The following is a 27892-nucleotide window of genomic DNA, read 5'->3' on the forward strand; positions in this document are numbered from 1 at the left end:
TCATAAGGAATGCGTTAAACCGTTTGCTCTGCACCAATCCCGTTATACTACCGGCATATACATTAGCACTGTAAATTAATTAATTTAGAGACGCTAACCAAAAGTCGGATGAGTTTATGTTTCGTCTGATTAATTGCCGTACGCAGTGCATCTACCAACACCTTCATGCGTATGCACGAACCCTTCGGAATATCATGTTTTTGTTCACTGTTTTCTTCGATTACCGTGGCGTAGGACATCAGGAGTTTTTACCACAAGAGCATACAATCAATAGAGACTGTTACCTTCAAGTTATGCGCCGGTATTTGTCCAATAGCCGCACCACAATCATTCCTCAGTCATCATATTTACAAGACTTACCCCTGCGACTTTTTGCTGCTCCGGAAACTGAAAAGATCTATAGGCGAATTTCATGCGAACTAGAATGGCCGTTGACAGCACCATCTCAGGTAGTAGCGGAACGTTGTGGGTGTAAACACATGGGTCTTTTAAGCAACTTTACATGCTTGAAATATTCAAAAAAGAATTAGACTACTTTTTTAAAAGGACCAAATTTTTTTTCATTATTTTTTACAAAAAAAAAATGGCTCAAAAACTATAATACCTGCAAAATTCGAGTCAAAGGATGAACTGTAGGAAATTATTTAAATTGTCATAAAAAATACCAAATATTTTTTGAAAAAAAATTTCGCTGACACAAAATTATTTTAGAAATTAAAACTAATTTTTCTCAAAAACGTATTTTTTTAAAATTCTCCAAAAAAAATTGATTAGCCCTTACAATTTCCAACAAGTCATCCATACATCGGAAGATGAGCACTTTTACAGGGAAAATGTTTTTCTAATTATTCATGTTTTCTTTGAAAAAATTAAAAATAATCCTAATTTTGTTTAAATTCAAGGTAGCAATATAGTGTATTAAAAAAGGTTTATATCCTAATAAAATATGAGCTTTCGTCGGCGACGTCACCTTTCTATTTTTTATAGTTTCTGGAATATAGGGCATTTTTGTATGGAGACCCATGAAAAAAAATATGTTTTACACGTTATATTTTTGTGTGTAAATTCTAGCGTTTAACATGTACTTGACATGTTTCTGAATAGAAAAAAGTTAGCAGAGCATGTAAATCGCGATAATTTATACATACAAATGTTACGAATTAAACATTAATAGTAATTTTTCAAAGAAAAACATGAAAAAGTTGCTGTTCGAAAATTTTTTTTTTGTTAAATTGCCCATCTTCCGATATATGGGTGACTTATTGGAAATCGTATGGGCTGTTCAAATCTATTTTTTCAGATTAAAAAAAACATGTTTTCGAGAGAAATGAATTTTAATTTAAAAAAAAAAAAATTTTTCAATAATTTTTTTTCAAAAATTTATTGACAATTTTTAATGAGACTCTTTAAATAAATTTTTAATTTAAATGAGATTCTCTACACTTAATTCTTTAACCAACATTTTGTAGATCTCATAGATTTTGAAGCACGATTTTTCGAAAAAAAGTTGGAAAAAAATTGAAAATTTCAAAAAATTTCCCACACAACATCTATCAGACTTACATAATTTTAGTCAAAAAATGATATGAAATTATTTTTGTTTTCATTAGAAAATATCAACCAAATGTTTCAATAAATAATTCATAGATTTTTTTTTTTAATTGAGATTCATTTTTCTCGAAATCAGGTTTTTTTTAGTTCCATAAAAATAGATATGAATAGCCCACAGAATTTCCAACAAGTCACCCATATATCGGAAGATGGGCTCCTTCACAGGAAAAATGTTTTTCGAACAACTTTTTCATATTTTTCTTTGGAAAATTACTATTAATGTTTATTTTGTAACCATTTTATGTATAAATTCTCTCGATTTACATGCTCTGCTAACTTTTTTCTATTCAGAAACATGTCAAGAACATGTAAAACACGATAATTTAAACACAAAAATGTAACGAGTAGAACATTATTTTTTCAAGCGTCTCCGTTCCAAAATGCGTTCCAAATATTCCAGAAACTATAAAAGATAGTAAGTTGAAGTCTTTGACGAAAGTTCATATTTCAATAAGGTCCGAAACTTTGTCGAATACACTATATTGCTATCTTGACTTTAAACAAAATTAGGATTATTTGTAATTTTTTTTAAAGAAAACTTGAAAAAGTTGTTGTTAGAAAAACATTTCCCTGTAAAAGTGCTCATCTTCCGATGTATGGATGACTTATTGGAAATTGTAAGGGATATTAATATAATGTTTTTGAGAATTTATTGAGAATTTAAAAATACGTTTTTGAGAAAAATGAATTTGTATTTTTAAAAAAAAAATGTTTCAGCGAATTTTTTTTTTTTCAAAAAAAATTTGATATTTTTTTATGACAATTTAAATAGTTTCATACATTTCATCCTTTGACTTGAATTTTGCAGGTATTATAGTTTTTTAGTTAGATTTTTATGTAAAATATCAAGAAATTTTTTTTGGTCCTTTCAAAAAAGTAGTCTAATTCATTTTTGAATATCTCAAGTATGCAAAATTGCTTAAAAGACCCTTGTGTTTACACCCACAACGTTTCGCCTCTATCTGAGATGGTGCTGCCAACTTCTAAGACGAGTTGGCATGGAATTCGTCTATGAGAGGATGGAGATTTGCAACGATTGAGGATATCAAGCCTGCATCGCAGGTAGAGTTCAAGTCTATATCAAAAAGCATTCATTAGAAGCGCTTCGAGGATTTCGAAGAAAAAAGCTTTGGTACAAGTGTACTACGAGGTCTGCTCATAAAGTATCGCGAATTTCGATTTTCGAAGTGGCTAGCTTCACCATGTGTTACACTCATCATTCGGATTCTTATTTCTCACACACAATTTGATACAGATTCTTTGATCCATCTTTGGAATAAGCGAAAATTGAAGACAAGCCAAAACACGCGCAAGCGAAGCAGCTGTCAAAAATTATTTGAATATCCAAAAATACCGAGCTTGTCAGCATAAGTGAAAACGCCTAAAAAAAATCAATAAATTAATCTACGTAAGGTCGCGATACTTTCGAGCAGCCCTCGTATTTAAACAAGTCGGATTTTTGACGTGGATATCGGGAAGAAATTTTCCTCACTAGGCTTCCATCGCGCACTACTCTTAAAAAACTGACAAACTGATGTCCAAACATTAGGATGTATTCATTCACAGCTTTGTTTCACAGTCGATCTCAAAAACCTTGTTTATATACAAAATTTATTGGAAAAGTACAGAGCTAGTAACGTTTGCATTGAAAAAAATGGACAAAAATTGCCGATTTTTCATGGGTTTACCTTTACACGCCATGACGAAACTACTCATACAACATCAATCATAGTAACCCATGAGTCAACAGAAAAAAATTGACAGCTCTATCAGTCGAGCTCTAACCGTGCTGGCGGGAACAGTGAAGCTACTCCGTTCAGAAGTGTGCGCGTTCAAAGAACGGTACCCCACCGCGTCGAAAACGGATACGCCCGTTCCAGTATTTACAATAGCTCGGCACTATTGGACAACAATCAGAGCATCGAAAGAAAGCCCGGTTCCGGACGGCCGACGACCCTGAACGACAAGAAGCTCCAAAGGATGCTGAAGAGGAAGATAGAGAGAAAAGTGGCTACATCGCTGCGTGCGCTTGGCCGGAAGGTCGGTGCAACCGGCCAAACAGTGAAAAAGTACCTGGCGAACATGGACGTACATGTCAGGAAACGGAAGTCCCGTCCGCTGGTCTCGGAGCTGCAGGCAATGATGTAGCGACAGCGGCTGAATAAGATGGTCAAGTGGATTTTCCCGACGAATCGCAACGTGGCGGTGGTGATGGACGCGAGATCTCACCCTGGATGGCAACGACTGGCAGGTCACTTCATATTTCACTTTCCCCACGAAGGAAGTGAGCTCCGAAGTGAAGTTTATTTCACACACCAAGTTCTTCAAGAAGGTCCTGCTGTGGCTGACAATCAGCGAGAAGGGGATGTCAAAGCCGCTCTTTTTTAGCTTCGGACTGGCCGTGAACAGGGAAATTTATAGTACGAAGTGCCTGCCGGAAGTTGCGTCGTTCATCAAGAAATACCATAAGGACGAAGATGCTGTGTTCTAGCCGGATCTGGCGTCGGCTCACTACCCGAAGCGATCGTTAGAGATGGATGGCGGCTAAATATCGATGTGGTACCCAAGTCGGCGAACCCGCCCAACGTCCCGCAGCTGCGTCCCATCGAGTATTTCTGGGCAAACCTGAAGCGTAAGATCTACTCCAACATTTTTGTAGCGAAAACTGAGAAGGAATTGATAAATGAAACGAAGAAAGAACTCAAAAACATGCCTACACCCATGTTTTCGTCCGCCATGGCGAATGTTACGGTTAACTGCCTTAAGGCCGCCAATTTATCAAACTCAATTATCTGTCTAAGTTTTGTTATCACCATCCGAAAAAAGATGCGAACGTTACAAAGACATTTGTAAGGTGAAAACTTTCAGTTCGATAGTTCCATTAATACATCATTTTCGAAGTTTGGTGATATATTTCAAGCTATACTGATTTTGCTTATAAATGTGGGTGTTTTTCAAATTCGCTTTGATTGGCTTATATACGTGAGCATATTCTCCTGTGACCATAAAATTTCAATTCAATGTCAAACATCAGTTGCTCACAGCGACATAGGTTTGTTTTTTTTTATTTGAAATTCTGGTTTCTGATGGGCAAAGAAATGTAAATCATATTATTCATGCATTCAACGTAGGAGAAGTGGGGGCAAAGTGGTCACTCTAAGGAATATTCCCATTTCCTACGTCCACACCGCTACAACCCCCGTTTTTCGAAGAATATTGTAGCTCAACTTATTGTTGTTCGAGATAGCAAATAGTTTTTACTACTAGAATTGAAAGTAGTAAAATATGGTAAATGTACTATTTTCAATTCTAGTTGTAAAAACTATTTGCTATTTCGAACAACAATAAGTTGAGCAACAATAAGAAAAAAAACTGATGAAATCAACCATTTTTTAGTGTAAATGTAAAGTGGCCACCAGATGGGGGTAAAATGGACACCTACACATATCATACTGAATGGGATGGAATTATGCGTTGTTTTTTGTCCAACCAATTTTTGCCCCCACTACCCCTATGCAAAGATTTCATGGAAATGGGTTGGAGCAGTAGGATAATTATCATATCGGCTTGTTCTCTTCACCCATCCGTTCCAATCGCATATCTAGCGGTAGCGTTAGACAAAAACGAACGAAAAACGAGAATTACATAAAAGATGCTGCACTCACGTAGGATTGTCGGAAGGTGCGTCAAGCCAACCTATACGTATATGAAAAATGCTTCTATTTTATGTGCGTTGTGCGTTTCGTCGAATCTGAAGCTCTCTCTCCCGTTGCAACGTAAATGATATTCTACTCAGCTAAAGTCAAGGCGAATGGCGATGCTCGAACTCGGGAATTTCCGAAAGATTGGGATTCTCTGCGAGAGATACTAGGCTGAAGCGCGCATTGTGGTCACTGATAGTGTAATATTTATATTGGATGAGTTTTTGTTTTCTCCCATATAAATATAAACTGCAGCGCGTAGTAAAGCAAACCACACTAGTACCTGCCACCTCTACGCTAGTCAGTATTTTTCAAGAATTGATTTTTCATTTCGGTTTTGGTGATCTCGGAGGAAGCAAGCTGAAAATGAAACTCCTCAGCAGCACCGTTGTGCTTGTCTTGTTGGCCTGCGTGAGTTGTAGTGTTGGTAAGTACAAGTATTGATGTGACGTTCTTCTGCGTACGACATGATTTTTTAAATTTTCAGTTCCACTGAAGCGAGTTGTGAGGAGCACCGCAAACGGGGGTAGTGCATCCACTGCCGGGGCGCAATCTTCGAGTGCTGGAGCTGGGGGACAAAGTGGAAGCGCAGCATCAGCCAACTCACAGTCTTTTGGCTTCGGTTTCCCGATGCATCAGTTTGGTCAGTTTGGCTTTGATTCGAAAGCGTTCGAAAATTTCGGCCAGTTTTCAGAGTTTCCACAGTTTGGTCAATTCCCCCAGTTTGGTCCAGGTTCAGGGAAATCAGAATCTCAAGCTGGATCTCAGTCATTCTCGTCGAGTTTCGGGCAAGGAGGCCATGGTGGATCTGGATCGGGATCATCTTCTGGGTCTCAATCGTTCTCTTCGGGAGGATCGCACGGAGCTAATTCTGCCGCCGGAGCTGGTTCGCAATCATTCTCAGGAGGAATGGGACATGGTGCTGGTTCAGGATCTCAAGTGGGAGCACAGTCTGGCTCGAGCTCAGGTTCATTTGGTGGTGGCCATGGAGGGTCTGGATCAGCTTCTCAAGCGGGAGCACAATCTGGTTCGAGCGCTGGTTCGCACGGTGGCCATGGAGGTTCCGGTTCGGGCTCTCAATCGGGAGCACAGTCTGGCTCAAGCACAGGATCGCACGGTGGATCACATGGAGGATCAGGATCGGGTTCTCAGGCGGGATCACAGTCTTTCAGCGCTGGTGGCAGCGCTCATGGTGGTCCCTCCTCTGGCAGCAACGCAAATGCTGGATCACAATCCACTGGACAATCTTCTTTCGGTCACGGTGGTCATAAAACGGAATTCAAGAAGGAGGGTGATGGATTTGGTGTACGAATCAGCACAGATGAATCTGCTGATGGAACTGCTAAGAAGACTGAAAGTGAGGCCTGGGTTTGGAACAATTGAAATGAATGATTCAATATAAGAAATGCTCTCTGCAAACTCAACCAGAATGACTTTCAATATTATAATCCGTAAGCTCTCCCTTTTTCGTGTGCTTCGACTGAGCCGTGATTCGCGTCGATCTTTTTTCTCCCCGTTGTTGTGTTTACTGTTTAGCGAACACGGTCCGCTGTGCTTCTGGGAACTTGATAAGCCTTCTTCTGCCTTTTTGTGTTCATGCTGAGATGACGCGAGAGAGTCGCTCGATCGAAAAATGGGTGGTTTTTTTTATGGCTAGGTAATTATAGAAATATAAGCGGGAATTGTTTATAAAGGAATGAAATGATCCGAGTCATTTCAATACCTTCTTTCTGATTCGACCAGTACGGGTTGCAGGCGACGGGCATCGAGCGTCGTTACGATAAAATGAAGTTTGTCGTCGGATTATTTGCATTGATTTGTTTCGCGGATGGTGAGTACCGGTTTCTTCTGTTGGGAATTGTAGATCTAGAGAGATCATCCTTCCCGATTTTTCCAAAGAATAATCTGAGCGGATTATCAGACGTAAAAATATTAATGTTTCATCATCAAAAAGTTTGTTCGGAAATGCGATTCACATTTCAATTGTAAACCTATTACAGGTATTTTGAATATTTTTCCACAACATACTCTATGTAAATAATGGTTTTAGACTAGTTGACTGTGCCCAAAAAAAAATTAACAAAATTTATTCACACCACTAACTATCTGTAACATTCACAGCATTGCCCGGATTTGAACCAGGCAGTTATCCCCAGGATCAGCTAAACGCCTGGAGCCAGGCATGTTATAATTTCCAGCAACAGGCTCTACAAACACAAGCTGCCCAGAACCAGTACTTCCAGAGCACCTTCCCCCAGATCCGACTTCCTCCGCTTCCGTTCATGGACATCTGTTCGCAGATTCCTACATACGCGGGAGGGGCTGGTCATGGTGGTGCCGGCGGTGGATTTTCGGCCGGCGGATTTGCCACTGATAGCCGCTTCGGTGGTAGTGATGGTGGTGGTGGTGGTGCAGGTGTGCATGGTGTCAGTGTGAGCTCAAGCTCTCTGCCCGGAGGACAAGCGGCCACAACCGTGACCCATTTTGGTCCCGATGGTGCCTCTGTTCAACATTATGGCCCTGATGGTGGATCGTTCTCAACAGGAAACAGATTTGGAGGCAGTGGCGGTAGTGGTGGTGGGGGCTCATATGGATCAGCTCCAGGCGGATCAGGCGGAGGCTATGGAGGATCGTACGGAACAGGGGGACCAGGGTTCGCATCTTCACATCATTATGGCGGTAGCGGAGGCGGAGGTGCATCCGCTGGTAGTAGCTCCTTTGGAGGAAACGGCGCAAACTTCGCAACGGCAACAAGATTCGGAGACGATGGTGTTAAAACGGTCACCGCTCACGGTCCGCATGGAGCCCAAGCTGGTATCTCCAGCTATAACGATGGAAAGGGCAATGTTCACACTAACGTGCACAAGAATCAATATTAAACTTGACAGTTAGAAGAGGAATAAAGCACTGAATAATATTTCGACCTTATAGTATGCTTCTAATTGATTAGAGAAAAATATTGGATCTGTTGCTTTGAGGACCAAGTCAGAAATCCTGCATTAAAAATGACTTTAGGTATAGAACATATATACAGAACTATTGAATTTGATATCTCATTAATTTGTTTTAACAAAATGGATTCAGAACCACGCGTGATGCTTGAATTCTCAAGAGACGAATGAACTCTCAGAGTTTAAAGTCTCTCTAATTCAATACCTTCTTTCCTTGAATTCTCACTGCAATTTTAAAGATGGCATACATGTAGGGGAGCCGCGGGTAATACTTATGACAGACATACAGCTGTACTTGCGCTGTACTTCGAAATGTCTGTATGTCTGTCACCATGTACAGCGCTAGAACCATGCAAGCAACTCGGTACAATCGCTGTTTCTGTACCGACCTGTTTCACCGTTGTACATGACTACAGATGTACTGTGCGCAGCGCCACAAACGGTTAGGGGTGGGTAGCATGAACAAACTGAATCAAAACACTTGGTAAGTATTCTTTTCATTGACTTTCTCTTGAGTTAATAACTCAGATTGGAAACTTGTTTGTTGTGTTTGATAGTTCAGACGGTAAATAAAAAACATTTTCATTGAAACATGTGGTGAAAATTGGTCAAATTTTTGATTGTCAGTTTGACATGCGGTGCAATGTACAACCAAAGTATGTCTGTCATGCTACGATGGTACCTGTACAACGCTAGTACAGCTGTATGTCTGTCCCTGGTATAAGATGGACAGGTGGTTGATTTGTATAGTTGCATTATGAATTTCAAATTTCTGTTGATGGGAACCCCTTCTATATGCTATTCTAGAATATTTCAACCATCCTATGACAATGAAAACTGATCAAAAGTGAAATATGGAAACAAAAACCGAAAATCAAACATGATTCCGTGTGTGGATGTAATTTTTGCGGCTGCGATATAAAGCATCTTAAGTGGTTTAATTGCAAAATTGCATTCGCTGATGGTTATATTTCAGTTTGTGAGAAGCGATATTAACACTAAACCTACCACGAGGGGTCAAATGACCCATTTTAAACTTTTAGTCAAAATTTTCTTGCTAATTACATTGTCACAACATAATTTGCCAACACTACTTTTCTTAAACATACATCGAATGAATTTTTCAGTGTTTACTCCTCTCTTGTTATTTTTTACTGAGAAATATATGTAATCTGCCCTAACTACCGCAACGGGTCATTTGACCCGTGCGAACATTCATATGACATCAGAAAGATTTATATGTGTGGTTGCGATACAAAACTATTGCATTAAACATTTTTGCCATTGCTTTAAACATTTTGTTGCATTTGTGAATGAATAGTGAATGATTAGAATTAATTGTATTGCTGACTATCCAATCGAACTAACAGTAACCGCTACAGTGCTATTTTGCGTGTCAAAAATTGTAATTTAATTATTTGCTAATAATGGTTATCTTAAAAATGTCGAAATATACAGGAGAAATATGGTATGTCACGTTTCTCAACAAAACTATATAAATTGCTTTCTCTTTTTCTTCTATTCCAGTTACTGGACGCATAAACACTGAGACAGCGGGAAATTATTCCTCTCATATCTCATATCCTCTCATATCTCATATCTCATATAATCATATCCGCTTATCGGAGTGGTGGCGTACTTTACAGTTCACACTTACGGACATACATAAAATACACAACAATTATGAGATTTGATGGCAGATCTTTGCCATTGATCAAACAGAATCTTCGAAAAACCTAACCCACTTATTTTTCACATATAACATCCACGTCACGTTCAAGTCAGTTATTCTACCATGCAATTCTTATGAAAACATTCACATACACTGGCAACGTAACGACCCGTCATCATACGTTCAACAAAAACGACCAGCAGGATTCGTAAAAGAGAATAAAGTGCGCTACACATACAACGTCCCGTCGCCGTGAAGTCAACGTAAGCGAATGAAAAGTCAAATATTCTCCCATGGAAATCGTATAGTCATATTCACATACACCTGTAACGGCAACTTCGACGTCGGCAGAATAAGTCCAAGAGAATAGTTTGTTGCTTTTATGTTGATTTTGGTTGTATTTTTGAAGTAGAACTACGTCTTTCATTAAGGGTGCCAAATCAGAAAACAGGTCACGTTTTTATGAAATAAAGTTAACGTTAATAATTATTTTTGCTGCGAACGGATTTTGGCGATTGACATACTAAAGGAATCAGAAATTCCGTAAGATTTGTTTAATATGCTAAACATTGGAATCCCTTGGTTTGTAAATGGTTAAAATTCATGAAAACTTTAAGCGTTTATATTTTCCCATACATTTGTTCTATCCATTTGTGTGCTTTCCCGAACAGAGCTGTCAATAACGAGCAACTTATCGACGACCAACGGAGGGGAAATCGTAGGATTCAAAGTCTCCGTGAGCAAAGGAAAAGTAGAAGAATGAAGGAGAATACTTGCCTAGAGTATAAACAGTAGATCTCGCTGAGGCAAACTTTCATTCGGCTTCGGACTGTTGAGCAATCCAGTTCACTTTGCTTTCGCTGCGCTTCGATCTAAGATTGGACCCCACCAGTGGTAATCCAACTTGGATATCGTCGTTTGGTTTTTCTGTTCGTTTTTCGCGTTATTCGTATCGTGTGTTTTTTTCCGCATCATAAATTGGACGCTTCGCGTAGTGTGTGATAAGTAAGAAGAAGAGGAATGCAGGCTCGAGCCCTGCAAAAAACGAACGCATTGCCAGGGGCAATAAAATTTCGAGGCAAGCGTCATCTAAAGATGCACGCGATGTTGGTGCAGTGAAAAGCGCTCGAACTGAACCGAGCCCTCGCGAGTGGGACACCGCATCGAATAACAGCGGAGTAGTCGATTTCGGCGCGTCGGTCGAAAATGCAAACGTCGTTACCCAGGCAGCAACCAAAATCAAGCTCCTCCTGCTGGTGGTGAAGGCGATCGCTCTTGACAAACTCATCAGCGGATTCGCATTGATGGGTGTTACAGCAGAATACAGGCTGTGTGGCATAATTCAGTCTTTTTTCCAAGCAGTTAACATAGTTTGTTTTCCGTCATCATAAGGGCTTCGTTGGTGCCTTTGAGAATGCATCAATGCATTAAACTGACGTTATGGCGAAGCAAGCGTTAAGGTTGTACGTCGAAAAATTATTTGGGGAATACCAAGCATCTTGAATGTCTTACTGGAATGTTATAAGTTATTTGGGTTCGCGTGCCAGTCGCAAAAGAGCCTTCAACTAGGATTGCATTTGCGCTAATATTGATCATAATGAAGCATTGCTACTGCTACTACTCGAAAAGGTTGTTATTAACAAACAGAGTTTATTTCACTTGTTTAGTCACCAAGAAAGTGAATGTCGTTCAGGAATTTTGTATGTGATTAGGTTTCGCTTGCCAGTAGCGAAACTTCCTCCACTAAGGGTGACAGCTGCGCTTCTCTCGAGCATGAGAAAGTAATGCAACTTTTTTCGATGCCAGTAATATTAACAGAAGCGTTTCTTTTGAGAATAGCGTCAAATGATGAGAAGTATTTATATTCCTAGTAGTTTCAAGCCACCAATGTATGGCTCTGTATGCATGCTATGGCGAATGCTTGTTTGGCGCTTGGTTTACGTTGTACGAACGATGCCTAGAGGTGCGATTCCTTTAAGGCAATACTAAATAACATGTAGCATGATATTTGATACTTGCAAGTGTTGTCATTGTTGTTGTTTCCATGCGGTGCCAAAGATATATTGATGTAATTATGAGATGTGGAATAATGGTGCTGGTGCAACATGTATATAATCGAGTCTATTTCAATTGCGAAAAAGGCCACCGGAATAGCGTTCGAGGTATGAAATAAATTGCGACATACGATCAGCTAGTATATTGTTTTGCGAGGGCATGGATGAATCATCAATCAATTATCGTCAACTGATTCTACAATGAAAAATCCATTTCAGAGATTATTCTACTAAGCAGTTGTTTCTAAAATTTCACAACATCATAGAATAATATCCGAAGGTATGAACAAGCGACTTATATAAAACAACAGTGTAGTTCTACGTCAACAATGCGGTCGTATCTTGGACACAACCTCTTATAATTTTTTATGCCAATATATCTCCCAGTTCCAAATTTTTCAAAATCAAAATCTTTCGCGACTAGCTGAGAAAAATAGTCTATAAGGTACACCAGGGCAAGTTGAAACGATTTTTTCGAAGTTCAACTTGAAAGTTATATTAAAAAATCACTAAATCACTAAATGGAAATCTGTTTGCATCATATACAAGGTATAACAGATGTCTTTCTATAAAAAATAGGGATTCACACTGAATGTTCCGAAAAAAATCAATTTTTAAAATGTTTAGTTTCCACATCCAATGTTTCAACTTGTCCTTAGAGCGGGGTAAGTTAAAGTGCGAACTATCATGAGTCCGGAATTTGCAGAAATGTTTAAAAAATGGTCGATTTTCACTGGTTTCAACTCACCCCAGGGTTGAAAAAAACATGGGTTGAGTTTAAATGCTCAGAGCTTCCCAAAAAAAAAAAGATTTTTCAGATTAGTTTTCAAAACCACTACACTTGATTATCCCCTTTTGAATATCTGACGTGCGATTCTGGCGATATTTTTGAAAAAAATCAGTGTTTTCGAACCGATTCAGTCAGCGCGCAAAAATGTTTGTTTTGATTTCACAGAACAAGAAAAAGTAAACAAAGGCGCGGATTGCGTTAAAGCATTCCAATATGGGTGTCATAAGGTGTACCCCGGTGTACTTTATATTATTATTATTGAATAAGGGTCGGGACTACGGGGTTTACGCATTTAAATAATATAGAATAATCCATAGAATTTTTCAAATTTAGAACTGGTTCTAGGCATGCACATTCGAATGAGGGCATTGCAATTTGAAACTGTTGTAGGTGGCGACACCGTTAATAACATTAAATAAATCATTCGTTTGACATCTGACGTGACGGTGCTGGTGCAAACATTGACTGCATGTGTGAATTAGTGTAGACCGAGATTGAACGTGGACGTTCTTTTCCGTAACGTTCTATGTGAATCACACATTATTCTGAAAGCCGTCTTACATTTGACGTAGGACTACGTCTAACCGGAAAATATAGGGAGTAAAATGAAAATCTAGGCACTGAACAAGTAGGAAAAAAAATAAAGATTTCGAACGCTCGAGTTACGCATTTCTTCATAAATCGCAAAGTTGTTTGCACCAATTGATAGGAGATATTTCTACGCATCTATCACAATGAATAACAACATTTTATTTTTTCTTGAGATAAACAATTGAATAATTATGAAATGTGCATGTGCATTGTGCATTACCCAAACGCGCTATGTGCCTCGTTTTGATTGAACCAATTTGTGCTTCTCAAACGGTTCCGACCAAAAGGAGCAACCAGCGTAACAGCGGAATATAATTTGAATACAAGTATTTTGTATTTTAAGTCACTTCCCTTGCTATTCTATCGTCAGTCGAATCTAATAAATTTGGCAGTTGCTTTCCGGAAACATAATTCATTTTCTAACCGCGAAGCAGATGATAAGGCTACTCTTTGACCCAATGCGAGCAACAGGGATGCCGAAACACTCGAGATGTCCAGCTTCCAAATGAGATGAGGTTTCTGAAGACTATTTTTTCAGGTCCCTAACATATGTCATATATTCTATTAATAATTACATTTGGATGATGTAAAGCAAAATGGTTGCGTATTTCATAACAAATTGTTTTTTTATGTTATGCTTCATCATGAAAACTAGTGTGAGAGTACATAACATGAGTACATTATATAGAAGTATATTTTCAAATATTGTTGGCAACACTTTAGAATGACCAATCAGCAGCTGGTCCGAAAACTGATCCGAAACCGACCCCCTATTGTCTAGTCTTAAGACGCATCCACATTACGTCAATCGGCCTTGGCCGCTCGATAAAGCCGACCAAGTGTGGACGTACCGCCCGGGCTTGTAGACGTGCCGAAAACCGACTCGAATCAAACCGAACCCAACCCGAAACAAGTGGGTCCGGTTCGAGAAAGTCGAACCAAAACAAAACAAAGTAAGTTAGCGTTGACGGCATTGTGCTTCGTGTGTTCGTGACGGCTTCGTGCATCCGATGGGACTTCGGCTTCCTGCACCCGATGGGGCGTCCACATTACATAACGAACCAAATATGCCGCTTGGTGCAGGCCGATCGGCATCATTCGCCATGATGTGGACGCGCCTTTAGGTTTTGTACGGTTTGGGCTAGTGCAAACACCAACCAACTGAATCGATAGATTATGCACGTACGCATACCTCTCCGTACAGATCAAGAAGCCGATTTAACTATTGGACGATAAAATGTCTGCAGCCTGCGGAGGCGTCAAGGCCACTGTTCCACGAATATCAACGACCAATGCATCATCCATTTGACAATCGTCACCCATCGCTTTCGTATAATCGATCCAGCACACAATGATGATACCGATGCGAAATTGCCTGGGGTTGCATTCAGTGCTTTTTTCCAAAGGATGCTGAGGAGGAAGATCGAGGGAAAAGTGGCTACATCGCTGCGTGCGTTTGGCCGGGAGGTCGGTGCAACTGGCCAAACAGTGAAAAAGTACCTGGCGAACATGGGTATACATGTCAGGAAACGGAAGTCCCGTCCACTGGTCTCGGAGCTGCAGGCAATGACACAGCGACTAGTGATCCCCGATAATCGTTCGATTAATCGATTAATCGAATACCTCCTAAAGAAATCGATTATTAATCGAACGAATACTGCGCAACCAATAATCGAAGCAAACGAATAATTTACGTCGATTAATCGATCCAAACCCAGAAAAAAAACGCAATTTTATCCTGAAAATCAATCATTATCAATCGAATAGCAAACTGCTGAAACGTATTCGATAAACGATTAATTTCAAAAATCGTCGATTTTTTTTTTAATCGTCAAGTCGATTTTCTCGGCGAATCGTAGCGGTGGTGATGGACGACGAGACCTATCTCACCCTGGCAACGACTGGCAGGGCACTTCGTATTTTAAGGCTGATTTAGACGATGCCAGTCAGCGCTCTAGTTGAAGTATCCAGTGAACAGAGAACAGAAACTATGTTCAAGTTACTTGTACCAGTATCGAAAAAGTAATTGGCCTTTAACTTAAACAGAGTGTCTGTTCTCTATTCACTGGATACTTCAACTAGAGCGCTGACTGGCATCGTCTAAATCAGTCTTTACTTCTCTTGCGAAGGAAGTGAGCTCCGAAGTGAAGTTTATCACACACACCAAGTTCCCCAAGAAGGTGCTGCTGTGACTGACAATCAGCGAGAAGGGGATACCAAAGCCGCTTTTCTTTAGCTCCGGACTGGCCGTGAACGGGGAAATTTATAGTACGAAGTGCCTTTCGGAAGTTGCGTCGTTCATGTAGAAATACCATAAGGGCGAAGACGCGGTGTTCTGGCCGGATCTGGCGTCGGCCCACTGCTCGAAGTGATCGTTAGAGGACATGGAGCGGCTAAATATCGATGTGGTACCCAAGTCGGCGAACCCGCCCAACGTCCCCCAGCTGCGTCCCATCGAAAATTTCTGGGCAAACCTACACGCATGTTTTCGTCCGCCATGGCGAATGTTCCGGTTAACTGCTGGAAGGCCGCTCGCAAGGGCGTAGCTTTTTTTTGCAAGTAAGCTAATATTATTACCTTCCAAGGGAAATTTATCAAACTCAATTATTTGTCTTAGTTTTTCCTATAACCATCCGAAAAAAGTTTATTTTTTTAAAGCAAACGTTAAACAATCATGTATTGAAAAGTGTTTTTCAGTTAGAATTTGGTCGTTTATTTTTATTCACTGCAACGCCCCTAGTTGTCACATCAAGAAACTATTGACAGCGTTTTGATCCGGATGATTTATTTATTCAGTAGTGAAAATTTCATCAAGATTGAAAGACACATTCAAAAGTTATTGACAATGGAGCGCAAAAGACGGAAAAAAGTCTGCACACTCACATTGAGAACCCGACGTGGTCAGGAGGAAAGATCGCCAAATTCCTGAAATTTCCAAAATCGATATTAAAAACCATACTCAAACGTTACCGGGAGTCCCTTACTGTTCGGCGAATATGTATGAGAGACGACTTGCGGTTGTGTTGCCAGAAAACATCCCAACAGGACGCACAAACAAAACATGGTTGCCAAAACCCGTGCAAGAAACCTGTACGAGCAAGTGTTGACCAAATACAAAGGATGCATTTTGATGGACGATGAAACATACGTGAAAATGGATTCCGGTCAAATAGCCGGTAACAACTTTTACTTTGCCAAGCGTAAAGGGGGTGTTCAATTCAAGACAAATGTTTTCATCACTGGGGCAACAATGAATGTAAGAGTTTACAAAGAGTGTCTTCAGAACAGGATTGTTTCATTCATTCGATCACATAAAGGTCCGGTACTGGCCTGACTTGGTAAGCTGCCATTACAATCGGGATGTCGTCAAGTGGTATAAGGAAAACAAGATCAATTTTATTGAAATAACTACCAATCCACCAAATTTTCCGAATTTTCGTATCATCGAGAGAAATTGGGCAATTATCAAAGACAAACTGAAGAAATTTGACAGAATCATAAAAAACAGCTCAAATGAAGAAGTGGTGGAACAAGACAGCAGATATGGTTACCAGCAGTACTGCAGTAGAAAACATGAAAAGTTCGAAAATTGATCCGACGAATAACGAGTAATGTTCATGTTTTTTGAGCTTGAGCTTGGGTAGACTGTGCAATTCGTAGTTGCTCTCCGTGATTGACCTGAACCAACCAAATTGCACAAAGAACACACAGAATTACGCTTGGGACTAGCAAATCATTCTCGTTGTGCAATTTTCGGTGATGAGTTCGTGAGTTCGAATAATGTTCTTGTTTTTTGCCCCTAAAGTTCAAATGTCCTATTTTATGCCACCGAATTCTAACCGAAGCAGGATTTATGGTGTACAAGAGGGTATAGATACTCAACATCCTTTCCGAACTAGAAAAAAATACTATGCAAAAATCACAAACGAGTGCAAATAAATACTGATATGCCGCAAGTCAACAGATCTTGCCAAACTATGTACTGTTTGACCCGTTATCAAAGGGGTTAACTTCTGGCCAAATCGTTTTATTCCAAAAACTGGGTTAAGAATTAAAAATCTTACTCTCAAGGCAGAATTAACGACTTGTTGTAAAATTCAGTAAACATGAGATAACCTAGCTTCGGTGAAGTCTAACCCCTAGTAAACAAACTGAAGATATGATTATTTTAGTGTCTGGAGTTGTTTTGAGTTTTTGTGCAAAACAACTTCAAACACATCTGACACGACTACGATAGTGTAACAAAAAAAGAACGGACCGACCAATCAAATATTACATGTGAACCATACTCCACCTATTTTGGGACATGGAGTAATCACTATGAGTAAGAACAAGTTTTCATGCAAAATAGATGCCAGCCAAGAACACTCAGCGTATGACGGTGAAAACATTGGCAATGACCGCGAAGCGTGACGATTTTAAACTCCAAAATAGGTACACTCATCTAATAACCGGGCGTTCCTGTTTGTTGTTATTTTTGTTTGGTTTATTCATCATTCACGCTTCGGAGAATAATACTTGCAAACATGTAAACCGGTTCATCGAAAGAAGAAAAAAAAACAACTCAAGTCTTCCGCGAGACGCTGCTAATAATCACATCGCATCTGCTCGGTCTTATGTTTCCTGACGTTTCTGGCTTCGAGGCGTATTCAAAACGAGAACTGGGGAAAACCCTTGGCTCGGGAGGCCATTCCCTTTTTTACGCCTATGCAATTCAATTACATCTTGTGCCGTAATCCATAGACCGGCGAATCGATCGGAAATAAATATCTACAAATAATTTCTCTTCGTTTCCCAACCAGTTTTGGGGGATTTTTGGGTTCCCCGAGAGAGTTTGTAAGCGTGAAGCTGAGTTTCCCCGCTTCGAAGATGGATTTGTAAACTTTGTTTATCTTTTGCTGCAAACAGGAAGGCAGATTGTCTTCAACATGGTCTATGAGTTTGTGATCTGTGTCGCTGAGATACGTATTTATGTTTACATTATAATTTCCGGGCCCTTCCAAGTTCAACCGGTTTATTTGTATCTGTAACCTCTTTTGAGAATTCTGAAGGTAAACTTTTCTCGATTTGAATACGCGTACCAGTGATGTGACAGATTTACGTGGACGCTTCCACTCGAATTCTGTTTGTGTTGACTGTGTGGTAGTTTTTCTTAAATGGTCCAACTAACCTTGTGTTCTGATGGGTTATCAGAGGAGATATCGGATAACACGTTCATTGGAAACGATGCGACGGCAAAAATATAATTTACCACGGTTTATCACAGTGACGAATTAGTGAACTCCAAACAATTTTCGAGATTTGAATTGAGACAAAAAAATTGTTTATGTATTGAATACTTCACAAATGATAAATGGCTACTAGATCTCGCTTCTCGACACACTTCGAAATTTTTGTGAATAAATTGCTAATCGATAGCCAGACGTTAATTTGATTGGCTTAATTTATCGATAAATGAACCGAGTTTTTTTTTCAGAAAATAATGGTTAACAGGTGCAAATTTTTAAGTTGAGGTGTTTTAACAATTACTTTTTATTTTCAAAAAAAATTGTTTTTGTGTTGAAAATCTAATTTGATTCGAATCCATCCCATTTTAACTGAAGAAATTTGTATAACAAATTAATTATAAAATACACTAATAATTAAATAATAAAATTTTAAATTTGAAAGCAAAACAAAAATAGAGAAAAGTATGTTTGCTCAATTATGCAAATGAACGGTATTTCTGTGAACATTCCAATTAAAAATACCAAACTGCATATCAAATGCTTATTTTCAGGAGAAACCTTCTAAAATTTTAGTTTTTTTTATGTTTCTGTGACGAAAACTTAAAATATCAGATGAAATATATATATTTTATTGCAAACAAAACATTGAAACTTATATTTGAGGGGCTCAGAATGAAATTTTCCAAAATTTCTATAACTGGCAAAGTCGTAAAAAGCCGTTTTTCGGCAAAACCCATTCTCTATCATTTTTATTTGAATATGATTTCTCTAATATATCAACATCGACTGGCTCGGTCCTATCAGAATATTAGTAAATGAGAAATTGACTGAAATCGAATAGAGGAAAAAAAGTAAAGAAAATAACGAATATTCTTTTCCGGAATAGAATATATAGAAAATAGAAAGCAAAAAAAAATAAAGAAAGTTAAAAAGGAACGACTTGGAAAAGAAAATTAGTGTTGAAAATTTGAAACGAAATTGAACTGCAAAACTAGAAAGCAAAAAAAAATAAAGAAAGTTAAAAAGGAAAGGCTTTGAAAACGATTGGGAAACCGCATATAGATGAAAAAATGAAGGATGAAACGAAATAGTGCTGCTAAAATTTATACATAAATAATAATAGATAAAAACTAAAAAGCAAAAAATAGGAAATGTTAAAAAAGAAAGTATTTCAAAAAGATTAGGAAACCGCAGTGTTCAAAGTGTGAAAAGAAGTTCAACAGCTAAAATATGCAGATGAATTTAAAAACTAGAAATCAAAAATTTAAGGAACATTAAAAAGGAAGGATTTGAAAATTAAATTTAAAGAGTTAAAAAAAAGAAAGTTAGAAAAGGAACGGATTTGAAAAAGAATACGGTTCCCTATTCCCTTGGAGAGAAGTATTGACAAGGTGAAATGAAATGGAACAGCTGAAATTTGTAGAAAAATAGAATAAACTAGCTGACGAACTTCATCCCACCCAAAATTAATCAAAATATGAACTCTTTCGAAGATTCGAGTTTTCTTACTAAGCGAATGTTCATGGATTCAATTGCACAACTTGCCTCTACAATTTCCTTTTACTATAAATTTCCAATTACTTCTACCAAAACTCGTCATTTTAATATAAATTTATTTGCAGACACAATTTTCGTTCAAGATTCTTGATTCATTTGAAAATAGCTTGTTTCTCCGATACATGGAATACATGTTTGATAGAATTTCAAATTTTTAACCTAAACATAACATTGATCTACGGAAAGAGACGAATACTACAAAAAAAAAAGACGGCTCAAATCGGATCATGCCTTCCTCGAGGTTTTCGCTTACGCCTGGTCTTCCATTTTTATTTATAAAGGTTGAAAATATAGAAGTGCGTTGTTTCGCCTGAAAATCCATTTCCACCTACGATCAGAGATCAATTTCGTTAGCGCAAACATCGAATAGGCTATCGACACTTATCAAGATGTAATTTTCGAACATATGGGAATTCAATTTTCCGACATTCTTTTAGAGCTTTCCGAAAATTTTCCAATTTTTCTCTTCTATATATTGTTCAAATACAACAAAATAAAGACGGTTCGATTTGAGCATTCCTTCTTCGGGTTTTGTGCTTAGCAACACATTTGACTTTCCATTTTTATTTATATAGCAAAGCAAAAAGCAAAAAGTAAGAAGAATTAGAAAGTAAGTAATTGAAAAATAATAGGAAACCGCATAAAGATTCGAGTTCAAACTATGAAACGAAATTTAACAGTTAAAATTTGCAGAAGATTATTTTTATACAGTATGGAATAAACCAATTTGCGCTTTGACAAATATGCAAAGGTAATATTATATCACAGAATCTGTTTTGACTGCCTGCCTTCCTATTAGCCACGAAGAGAGAGAGTCTGAAGTCTCCGAACTGATAAGCGTAACGCTAACCACTCGTCCACTGGACCCATCTTTCGGGTATGAATCATGTCCAAAAAGTATCGTATTTTTTTAATGAATTAAAAAATATTTATCGTTAAATGAAATTTATTATAGCGCCCTCAAAGTAGACCCCTTTGAAACACTTTTCAAGCCTATTTCCCAAAATCGATTTAAATTCTCGTTGCGAATTCCTTTTTTCATGTCTTATATCGAATGGCATCCAGCGGACTCGATTAAATACAGTCTCCGATTTCTTTTCACTGTATATAATCGAATCCTGTATATAATCGAGTCAAAGAAATATTGTTTTTAATTTGTTTTCTATACATATACTTCTGTTATCGGAAGAACTTAATTTTTGAGTTAAAGTTATAAAATACCTTTCTCACATAAAAATTCAAAATTCTGACAAAAACAGTAACTTTTTCGCTGTTTCGGACTCTGTTTACCTTAAGCTAGCTCTAACTAAAAAATAACGCTACGTAAGACAATTCTGTTGCTTCCGTTTGAAGTTTAAAAAAATTTAATACAGGGTATAATTATGCAATGTCGGAATTAGTGGATTTGAGTAACATTTAAGAGGTGAAAAACATAAAAGTTAGTTTATTCGCTGCAATATAATATTAAACAATTCCTGATGAGGCTTCAACTAGAATCTACCAAAATCGTTATTTTTACTCCACTGAACCCATAATAGCCAAATTACTTTCACTTTAAAGCTGAAATATTTCATTTTTGCTTAGAATTACTCATATTTGAAATATAAAAAAAATTATAGGTGTTTTGCAAAACAAAAAAAAGTCTTACGGAACCATATTAGAAGAATATTGCAGTTGCTCAATGATATCTGTTGATTATAGCCAAAAAATCGTGCACAATGTAAAAACGAGATTATCAATGTTTTTGACGAATTTTCTCTCTCACCTAAAATTTCTAAAAATATGTACTAGAATTTTTTATGATTGATTTTTATATTTTAACAAGCCGGTTTTTTGTCGAAATAAGACTCTTTCAAAACAAAAATTGCTAACAACAAACAACAGAACCGACTACCCATCAAACAATCATTAGCTGTTATTAAACTAGTCACTAGTCATTACATGCCCAACTTATATAGTGGTTCTCAGATTTTCATCAGAAGTGGTAATTTTGTTCTTTATTGCAAAACATTAGATCCGTACTTTTTATTTTTTTATTAGGGTGCCCATTTCCACTTTAGGAAATCATTTTTTTCCATTTTTTTCCAAAAACGATTTTTTTTCAAAAATTCATAACTTTTGAACCATCTGAACCGGTTCAGATGATCGACATATCAAATTGAAGTCAATGAGCTAGCAAAGAGCAATCTTTTATTAAAAAATATAACTCGCAAAATAAGGGCGCTATATTTTCTCATGATAGCTGAGGATTTTGTTCAAATAACATATCCCGATATCAGAGATGCTTGTTTCGTTTTTGAGATATAATTTTTCAAAGTTAACCGATGGTTCGAGAAAACAATTTTCCTCCTTTTTTCACTAAAAAAAATTCAAAACTTTTGAACTACTGGACCGATTCAGATGATTGTCGTATCAAATTGAAGCTTTTGAGTTACTTTGATTTGACAAAAAATATTACTTTTGCGAGAAATTTGGATTTTCGTTTTTGTAATTATTGATTGAGTTAGTTTATCAAAGTTTTCTCGGTTTAAGATAAAGGGCGCTGTATTTTTTAATATTTTTTTGTGGAAAGCTGAGCTTTTTTACATAACATATCCGAAATTCAGACAGGTGTTATTTTTCGTTTTTGAGTTATTACTTTGCAAATTTCACATGTTTTAAGTCTTCGTTCAATATTCCTATGTGATTAGACTAGACCTATGCGACTAGAATCCAATTCGCAAGTACGATATTAAGGGAGTATTCTAGTCTAGAAATTTGAAAAAAATTAAATTTTTTTTCCTTCATATTTCTGTAGTTTAGACATTCAAGAATATACTCTAGAAAGGACATATCGAAAATCATATTATTTACCGAGTTAGAGCCATTTTTGTGATGCGGTATCTAACCTGGTACGGCCATAACAATGAACTTCAAACGCGTTTTTCTCGAAACTAGTTTTTTCAAACTGGCGTACACGATATCTCAAGTTCTACTGAACCGATTTATGTCAAATTTATATGAAAATACATCATCAAATACATCTGCATACATCTCTCTATCGCATGAACCAATAAAAAATTATAACTTTTTAATTTTATTATTTTTAAAAAATCGGTAAACGCAAAAAAAACCCTTTTAAACAGCATTTTTGTTTTCAAACGGCCGCCATTTTGTTAAAACCCATGTTTTTGACTTGTCCGAGGTTCATGCCATAGCGACATCTTTACTGATTCAGAATCTGTTCGATTTTTTTGTTTCAGATAACCAGAAGGACTGGAATCGTGTACGCCATGGCACAACTTTTTTTTGAACACCCTCACTTCACCAGCATGTAACTATTCTAATTATGAATATTTGTTTTCCGTCCTATTTTTGTTTTATTGTTGAAAGATAGATAAACGAATAATGATATAATGGATAGTAAAAATATTCTTTGTTTTATTTTTACGGAGTTCGAAAAAACGTCCGAAATTCGTGTCTCTACACTAGAATACCCCCTTAAAAGTGAAGCTTCAATTTAATACGTCGATTACCTATATCGGGTCAGTGGTTCAAAAGTTATGAATTTTTGAAAATGTTTTGCGATAAAGAACCCAATTACCACTTCAAACAAAAATCTGAGAACCACTATATCGGTTTGGCATGGGATGGCTGATATGAAGGTTTATTCAGGCCAAATTGAAGCTTATGTTCAACCATTGATATTCACCTGCATAATACGCCAGTGAATCGTTTTGAGAGTGCTTTTATTTTCGTTTGTTCAACAACTCATGAAAAATCTGAACAGACGCAATTTGAGCCTGAGATATATCTTTTAGTTCATTGTTAACACTTCGCCCAATCAACATGAACCGACCATTAACGGTAATAAAACTAGTCAGTTGAATGGTCGAACAATAACATTGAGTGCTCAATAAGACGATACGCTGGACTGTATGTTGTATAAAATATTATTTAGACCAAATTGAAGCTTTTCATCAACCATCGATATTTACATGGATAATATGCCAGAGAAACGTTTTGAATACGTTTCTTCAAGTCTAAAGCAACTTTTGTACAACACATGACGCTGTACTGAAATTAGTATTAGCAATATTTTTTAAGATCATTTTCGACTGCTTGGCATTACACTTTAAAGTGCTCTAAATGTGGACCATCGATGTGAAGGTTTGAAGCTCGTTCATTTTATCGTTTTTTTTTTAAGCTCATCAGAAACTGAACAAGTTTTATCTAGTAGCTATAAAAGACTCTAACAAGCATTTGTCGAAGTGCTAAGAAACGAATTCTATTTGTAAAAAAATGTTAAAAAAAAATTATGCGATCAGAACGAGGATCATCTTTTTTGATAGCGCAGTCTAAGTAGATCAAACAAATCGAAATATGATCGAATAAACGTTTTGTATAAGGATAAACAAGCTTTTGATTGCGTTGTTTGTGAACAATTCTGATCGGTCTATTTTTATCACATTTTAAAACTAACGCTGTTATCGATATACACATCATGCAGAAGGAGAAAAGAATGGCAATCATGTACAGTAAAACTCATAAATGTCAACTCGGCAACTACGAAAACTGCTGGGTTATACTAGAAGTACTGTGGTGCGAGTGATTAAAAAGTACAAGGATGCTCTCACGACTGCCCGAAAAGTGCAAATCAAGCGTCGTAGTTAAACCCTTTATCGTTAACTGCGGTTGACATTCATTCGGAAAGTTAAGGCTAATCCTATGAACTCGGATTAAACTGGGATTAAAACTCGTTTTGCACAATTTGCACAATATCAGTGTCAGTTCCCGCTCGCATAGATATTTATTGTATAAAACAAATTACTCAGAAATTCGTCTAGAAAGCTCAAAAGCTCAACGTCGATCCTTAGGGACCGACACGGGGCTCAACGTATTAACTAGCAAGTAGACAACATAACGGAGTTTTGGAACAAGAACTGTACGAACTGGTGCTGGCTAGACGCGGTGGGTTTGTCTTGATCGACAATAAATCTATGCCAGTGTTTTTGTGACGGATAAGACAATGAATTCGGAAGTACACAAAAGGGTGTGTCTCCACAAACGGATTGTACCCTTCAAGTCCCATGACGGTCCACCTACCATTACAGCAAGAACGTTCTGCAATGGTTCAACGACAATGGAATCCATATCATCCCAAAAGAACTCAGTCCATCAATCTGACCCCAGAACCGTCCAATGGAAGATTATAGGGCGATAATGAAGCGGGAGCTGAAGATGAAGGGATAAATCACCAGCGAAATTGTCAGATGAAGATTTGGTGTAACCGGCTGTCTTGGTCGGCTTGGTAACTGGAGAAGGTGTGTGCCAGTTTATGAATCTTATCAGAAGTGAAGTGATTTGATGAATGATTTGTTTCAGTTTTTCCATAAATTTCATGTTATTCATTTTGTTTCATCCTTAGATGGTGTTTCGATTGAAAGATTGGTTGAAAAAAACACACGCATTCGAAAGTTAACACATGAAAGCGAACCATTCACTACCATTGATGGAATACCGTACTCCTCCGTAAATATTACCACGTGCTGATATCGGAAGACATTCGAAAACATAACAGGGGGTTTATCGGACTCATAATGCAGGAGAGCAGGACACGAGCTGTCGGATACTTCAGACAAAAATTATCAAAAGTGTTCGGTCTTACAAATGAATATCTCGAAATATTTTTGAATGAATACTTACCTGATGTACAAAGAGGTGTATTCGGAAATCTGAAGAGCTATTTGGGACACATCATAAAAATATATCTAATGAGTATATTTATAGGATTCGATATATTTGTTATAAAAGCGACAATGTTTGCTCTCTCGATTTCTTTTCGATCGTAATCTGTTTCTTCACGACCCTCAGCGAAATATCACTGAAAGAGACATGTTCGCTTCCACAAACATTTTTCACTTGTTTGACATACCAATATTATATTTATCGAAAACTTTCTCAGCATTAATTATATGGAACAGAGTTTTTCGCTCAGCTCATGTTTGGAAGATTTGTTCATTTCAACTGAATCCAACAGTGCGGTGGAGTTCACTGAATAGCCAGTGTAACTCAAACCTTTCCCGAGTCACATTGATACGGTCGAAAATCCCCAAACAATTACCGTCTATTTGGTGACAATAAAAATCGTTTAGTATGATGAATCATGAACGCAAATTCATAAAACAACATTTGGTTTTATCCAAGGAAGCCCAACAGCAGTTGTAAAAACCAGAAACCGAAACCAGCTGCACGATCGCGGATCCTCTCATCCGACTATCGACCACAAGATGCGTATACAACACGCTAATGCAGAGCATCGGATGGCGTCCATTATGCGCCCGAGGAGGGGACAGATCTTATTATCATATCCAAAATAAGCGCGTTGTGCACGCAAACGTCTGCGGAAAAACTGGTATTGTGCTACCGGGCCGGCAGGAAATTCTCCCCTCCGGATATATAAAGCAGACTTCAGAAGATGGCACAATATCATTGTCAACGTGTAACTGATAGCGTTCGGAGTAAAAACAAAGAAGTTACAGAAAATGAAGGCTGTCTTCGCTGCTGCTGTTCTGGCCACCATTCTGGTTGCAGCCAACTGTGCGCCATACCAAAGTGAGTGTTTGCTCAAGAATTGTTCTATAGTGTTGCCAATAGATGCGGATTAAAATCTAACAGAACAAGTGTTTGAAAACAATTTATGTCAACTTTTTTATTTCCGTCATGTTGCAGTTGCTTACCTGGTTCCTGTGGAAGTGACCCGAGTCGCCCGAGCGGCCCAGTTCGGTGGTAGCGCAGCGAACGCAGGTGCCCAGAGCTTTAACGCTGGTGGATTTGGTGGTGGCTTGTCTGGAAGTTCAGCAAACGCCGCCTCTCAGTCCTTCTCCGCCGGTGGCGGATTTGGTGGATTCCCAGGGTTCAGCGGCAGTGCAGCCAGCGCTCAGTCTCAGAGCTTCTCCAGCGGAGGTGGCGGTAGATTCCCCGGATTCGGTGGATTCAGTGGATCGGCTGCCAACGCTGGTTCCCAGTCATTTAGCGGTTAGATCTGTGTGGCCTTGACGCCTTGATCAACGGTCCTGTACTTCATTCTCATTCTGGTCCCAGTAAGATTTTGAGAATCATGAGCTTTGATTAACTAATTCTAGGATGTAATTCGAAGCGAGTCAGTTATACACACAATAATTTATGTACATGCATTTTTGGAATTTATGAAATGCAACGAAGGGAGCTTAAGATGATTATATGTGATAAAATGTTTTCCACGAAAGATCTTTAAACATTAAAGAAAAAAATTAAAAAAACAACGACACGAAATCTGTTCTTTAGGTAAATGCATTGTCCATCCAATCCATATTCGATCTCTCATAATGGAGTGTACTGACTGAATAGATTCAATCCCAGTCGTCGTCGTCGGAATAGAAATCTACATAAAAACATCTTCTGAAAAGCGAAAGCGCTTAACAGAACCGTTTGATATTTAAATTTCCGATAACCGGTTATCTTAATCTGACAAATACTAGAAGGAATACTGCTTTCTTATGAAGCTTGGAGAGATATCCCTCGAATGATTATCAACGTGATTTTATTCGTTCATTTTTATTATTTCTTTAAGTAATCGATCTTCATGTTCAATACGATTGATCACGATGCGAGAAAAAAAAAATCAGAAGAATTTTTACCGATGTTACATAATATGTCATTTGTTGGAACGGATTGAACGGAATTACCCTTCACAAATGATGAAAAGCTGCCAAATGC

At 37.9% G+C, this 27892-nt stretch overlaps 4 protein-coding genes across 4 annotated transcripts in view; 3 read left to right on the forward strand and 1 right to left on the reverse strand.

The window, feature by feature from the left end:
• Window positions 1-27892, reverse strand: part of LOC129780254 (40S ribosomal protein S8-like) — a 263344-nt gene that overhangs the window by 93864 nt on the left and 141588 nt on the right. The window lies entirely within an intron of this gene.
• Window positions 5569-6736, forward strand: LOC129780263 (uncharacterized). The gene is made up of 2 exons (XM_055788328.1): window positions 5569-5739; window positions 5800-6736. Exons 1-2 carry the CDS (start codon window positions 5679-5681, stop codon window positions 6693-6695), a joined length of 957 nt encoding a protein of 318 aa, XP_055644303.1. The 5' UTR covers window positions 5569-5678; the 3' UTR covers window positions 6696-6736.
• LOC129780265 (keratin, type I cytoskeletal 9-like) lies at window positions 6985-8240 on the forward strand. Its single transcript, XM_055788330.1, has 2 exons — window positions 6985-7143; window positions 7434-8240. The coding sequence occupies exons 1-2, from the start codon at window positions 7098-7100 to the stop codon at window positions 8189-8191; spliced, it is 804 nt and encodes a 267-aa protein (XP_055644305.1). The 5' UTR covers window positions 6985-7097; the 3' UTR covers window positions 8192-8240.
• On the forward strand, window positions 26610-27438 carry LOC129780268 (keratin, type II cytoskeletal 68 kDa, component IB-like). Its single transcript, XM_055788336.1, has 2 exons — window positions 26610-26749; window positions 26867-27438. Exons 1-2 carry the CDS (start codon window positions 26680-26682, stop codon window positions 27175-27177), a joined length of 381 nt encoding a protein of 126 aa, XP_055644311.1. The 5' UTR covers window positions 26610-26679; the 3' UTR covers window positions 27178-27438.

This window comes from Toxorhynchites rutilus, chromosome 3 (assembly GCF_029784135.1).
Source record: "Toxorhynchites rutilus septentrionalis strain SRP chromosome 3, ASM2978413v1, whole genome shotgun sequence".
NCBI classification, from domain to species: Eukaryota; Metazoa; Arthropoda; class Insecta; order Diptera; family Culicidae; genus Toxorhynchites; species Toxorhynchites rutilus.

Bases quoted from the DNA above. Each gene is read 5' to 3' on its own strand.
- LOC129780263 (XM_055788328.1), top strand. From the start codon at position 5,679: ATGAAACTCCTCAGCAGCACCGTTGTGCTTGTCTTGTTGGCCTGCGTG. The intron at 5,740-5,799 runs GTAAGTACAAGT...TTAAATTTTCAG, and splicing joins CTGCGTGAGTTGTAGTGTTG to TTCCACTGAAGCGAGTTGTG.
- LOC129780265 (XM_055788330.1), top strand. From the start codon at position 7,098: ATGAAGTTTGTCGTCGGATTATTTGCATTGATTTGTTTCGCGGATG. The intron at 7,144-7,433 runs GTGAGTACCGGT...TAACATTCACAG, and splicing joins ATTGATTTGTTTCGCGGATG to CATTGCCCGGATTTGAACCA.
- LOC129780268 (XM_055788336.1), top strand. From the start codon at position 26,680: ATGAAGGCTGTCTTCGCTGCTGCTGTTCTGGCCACCATTCTGGTTGCA. The intron at 26,750-26,866 runs GTGAGTGTTTGC...GTCATGTTGCAG, and splicing joins CAACTGTGCGCCATACCAAA to TTGCTTACCTGGTTCCTGTG.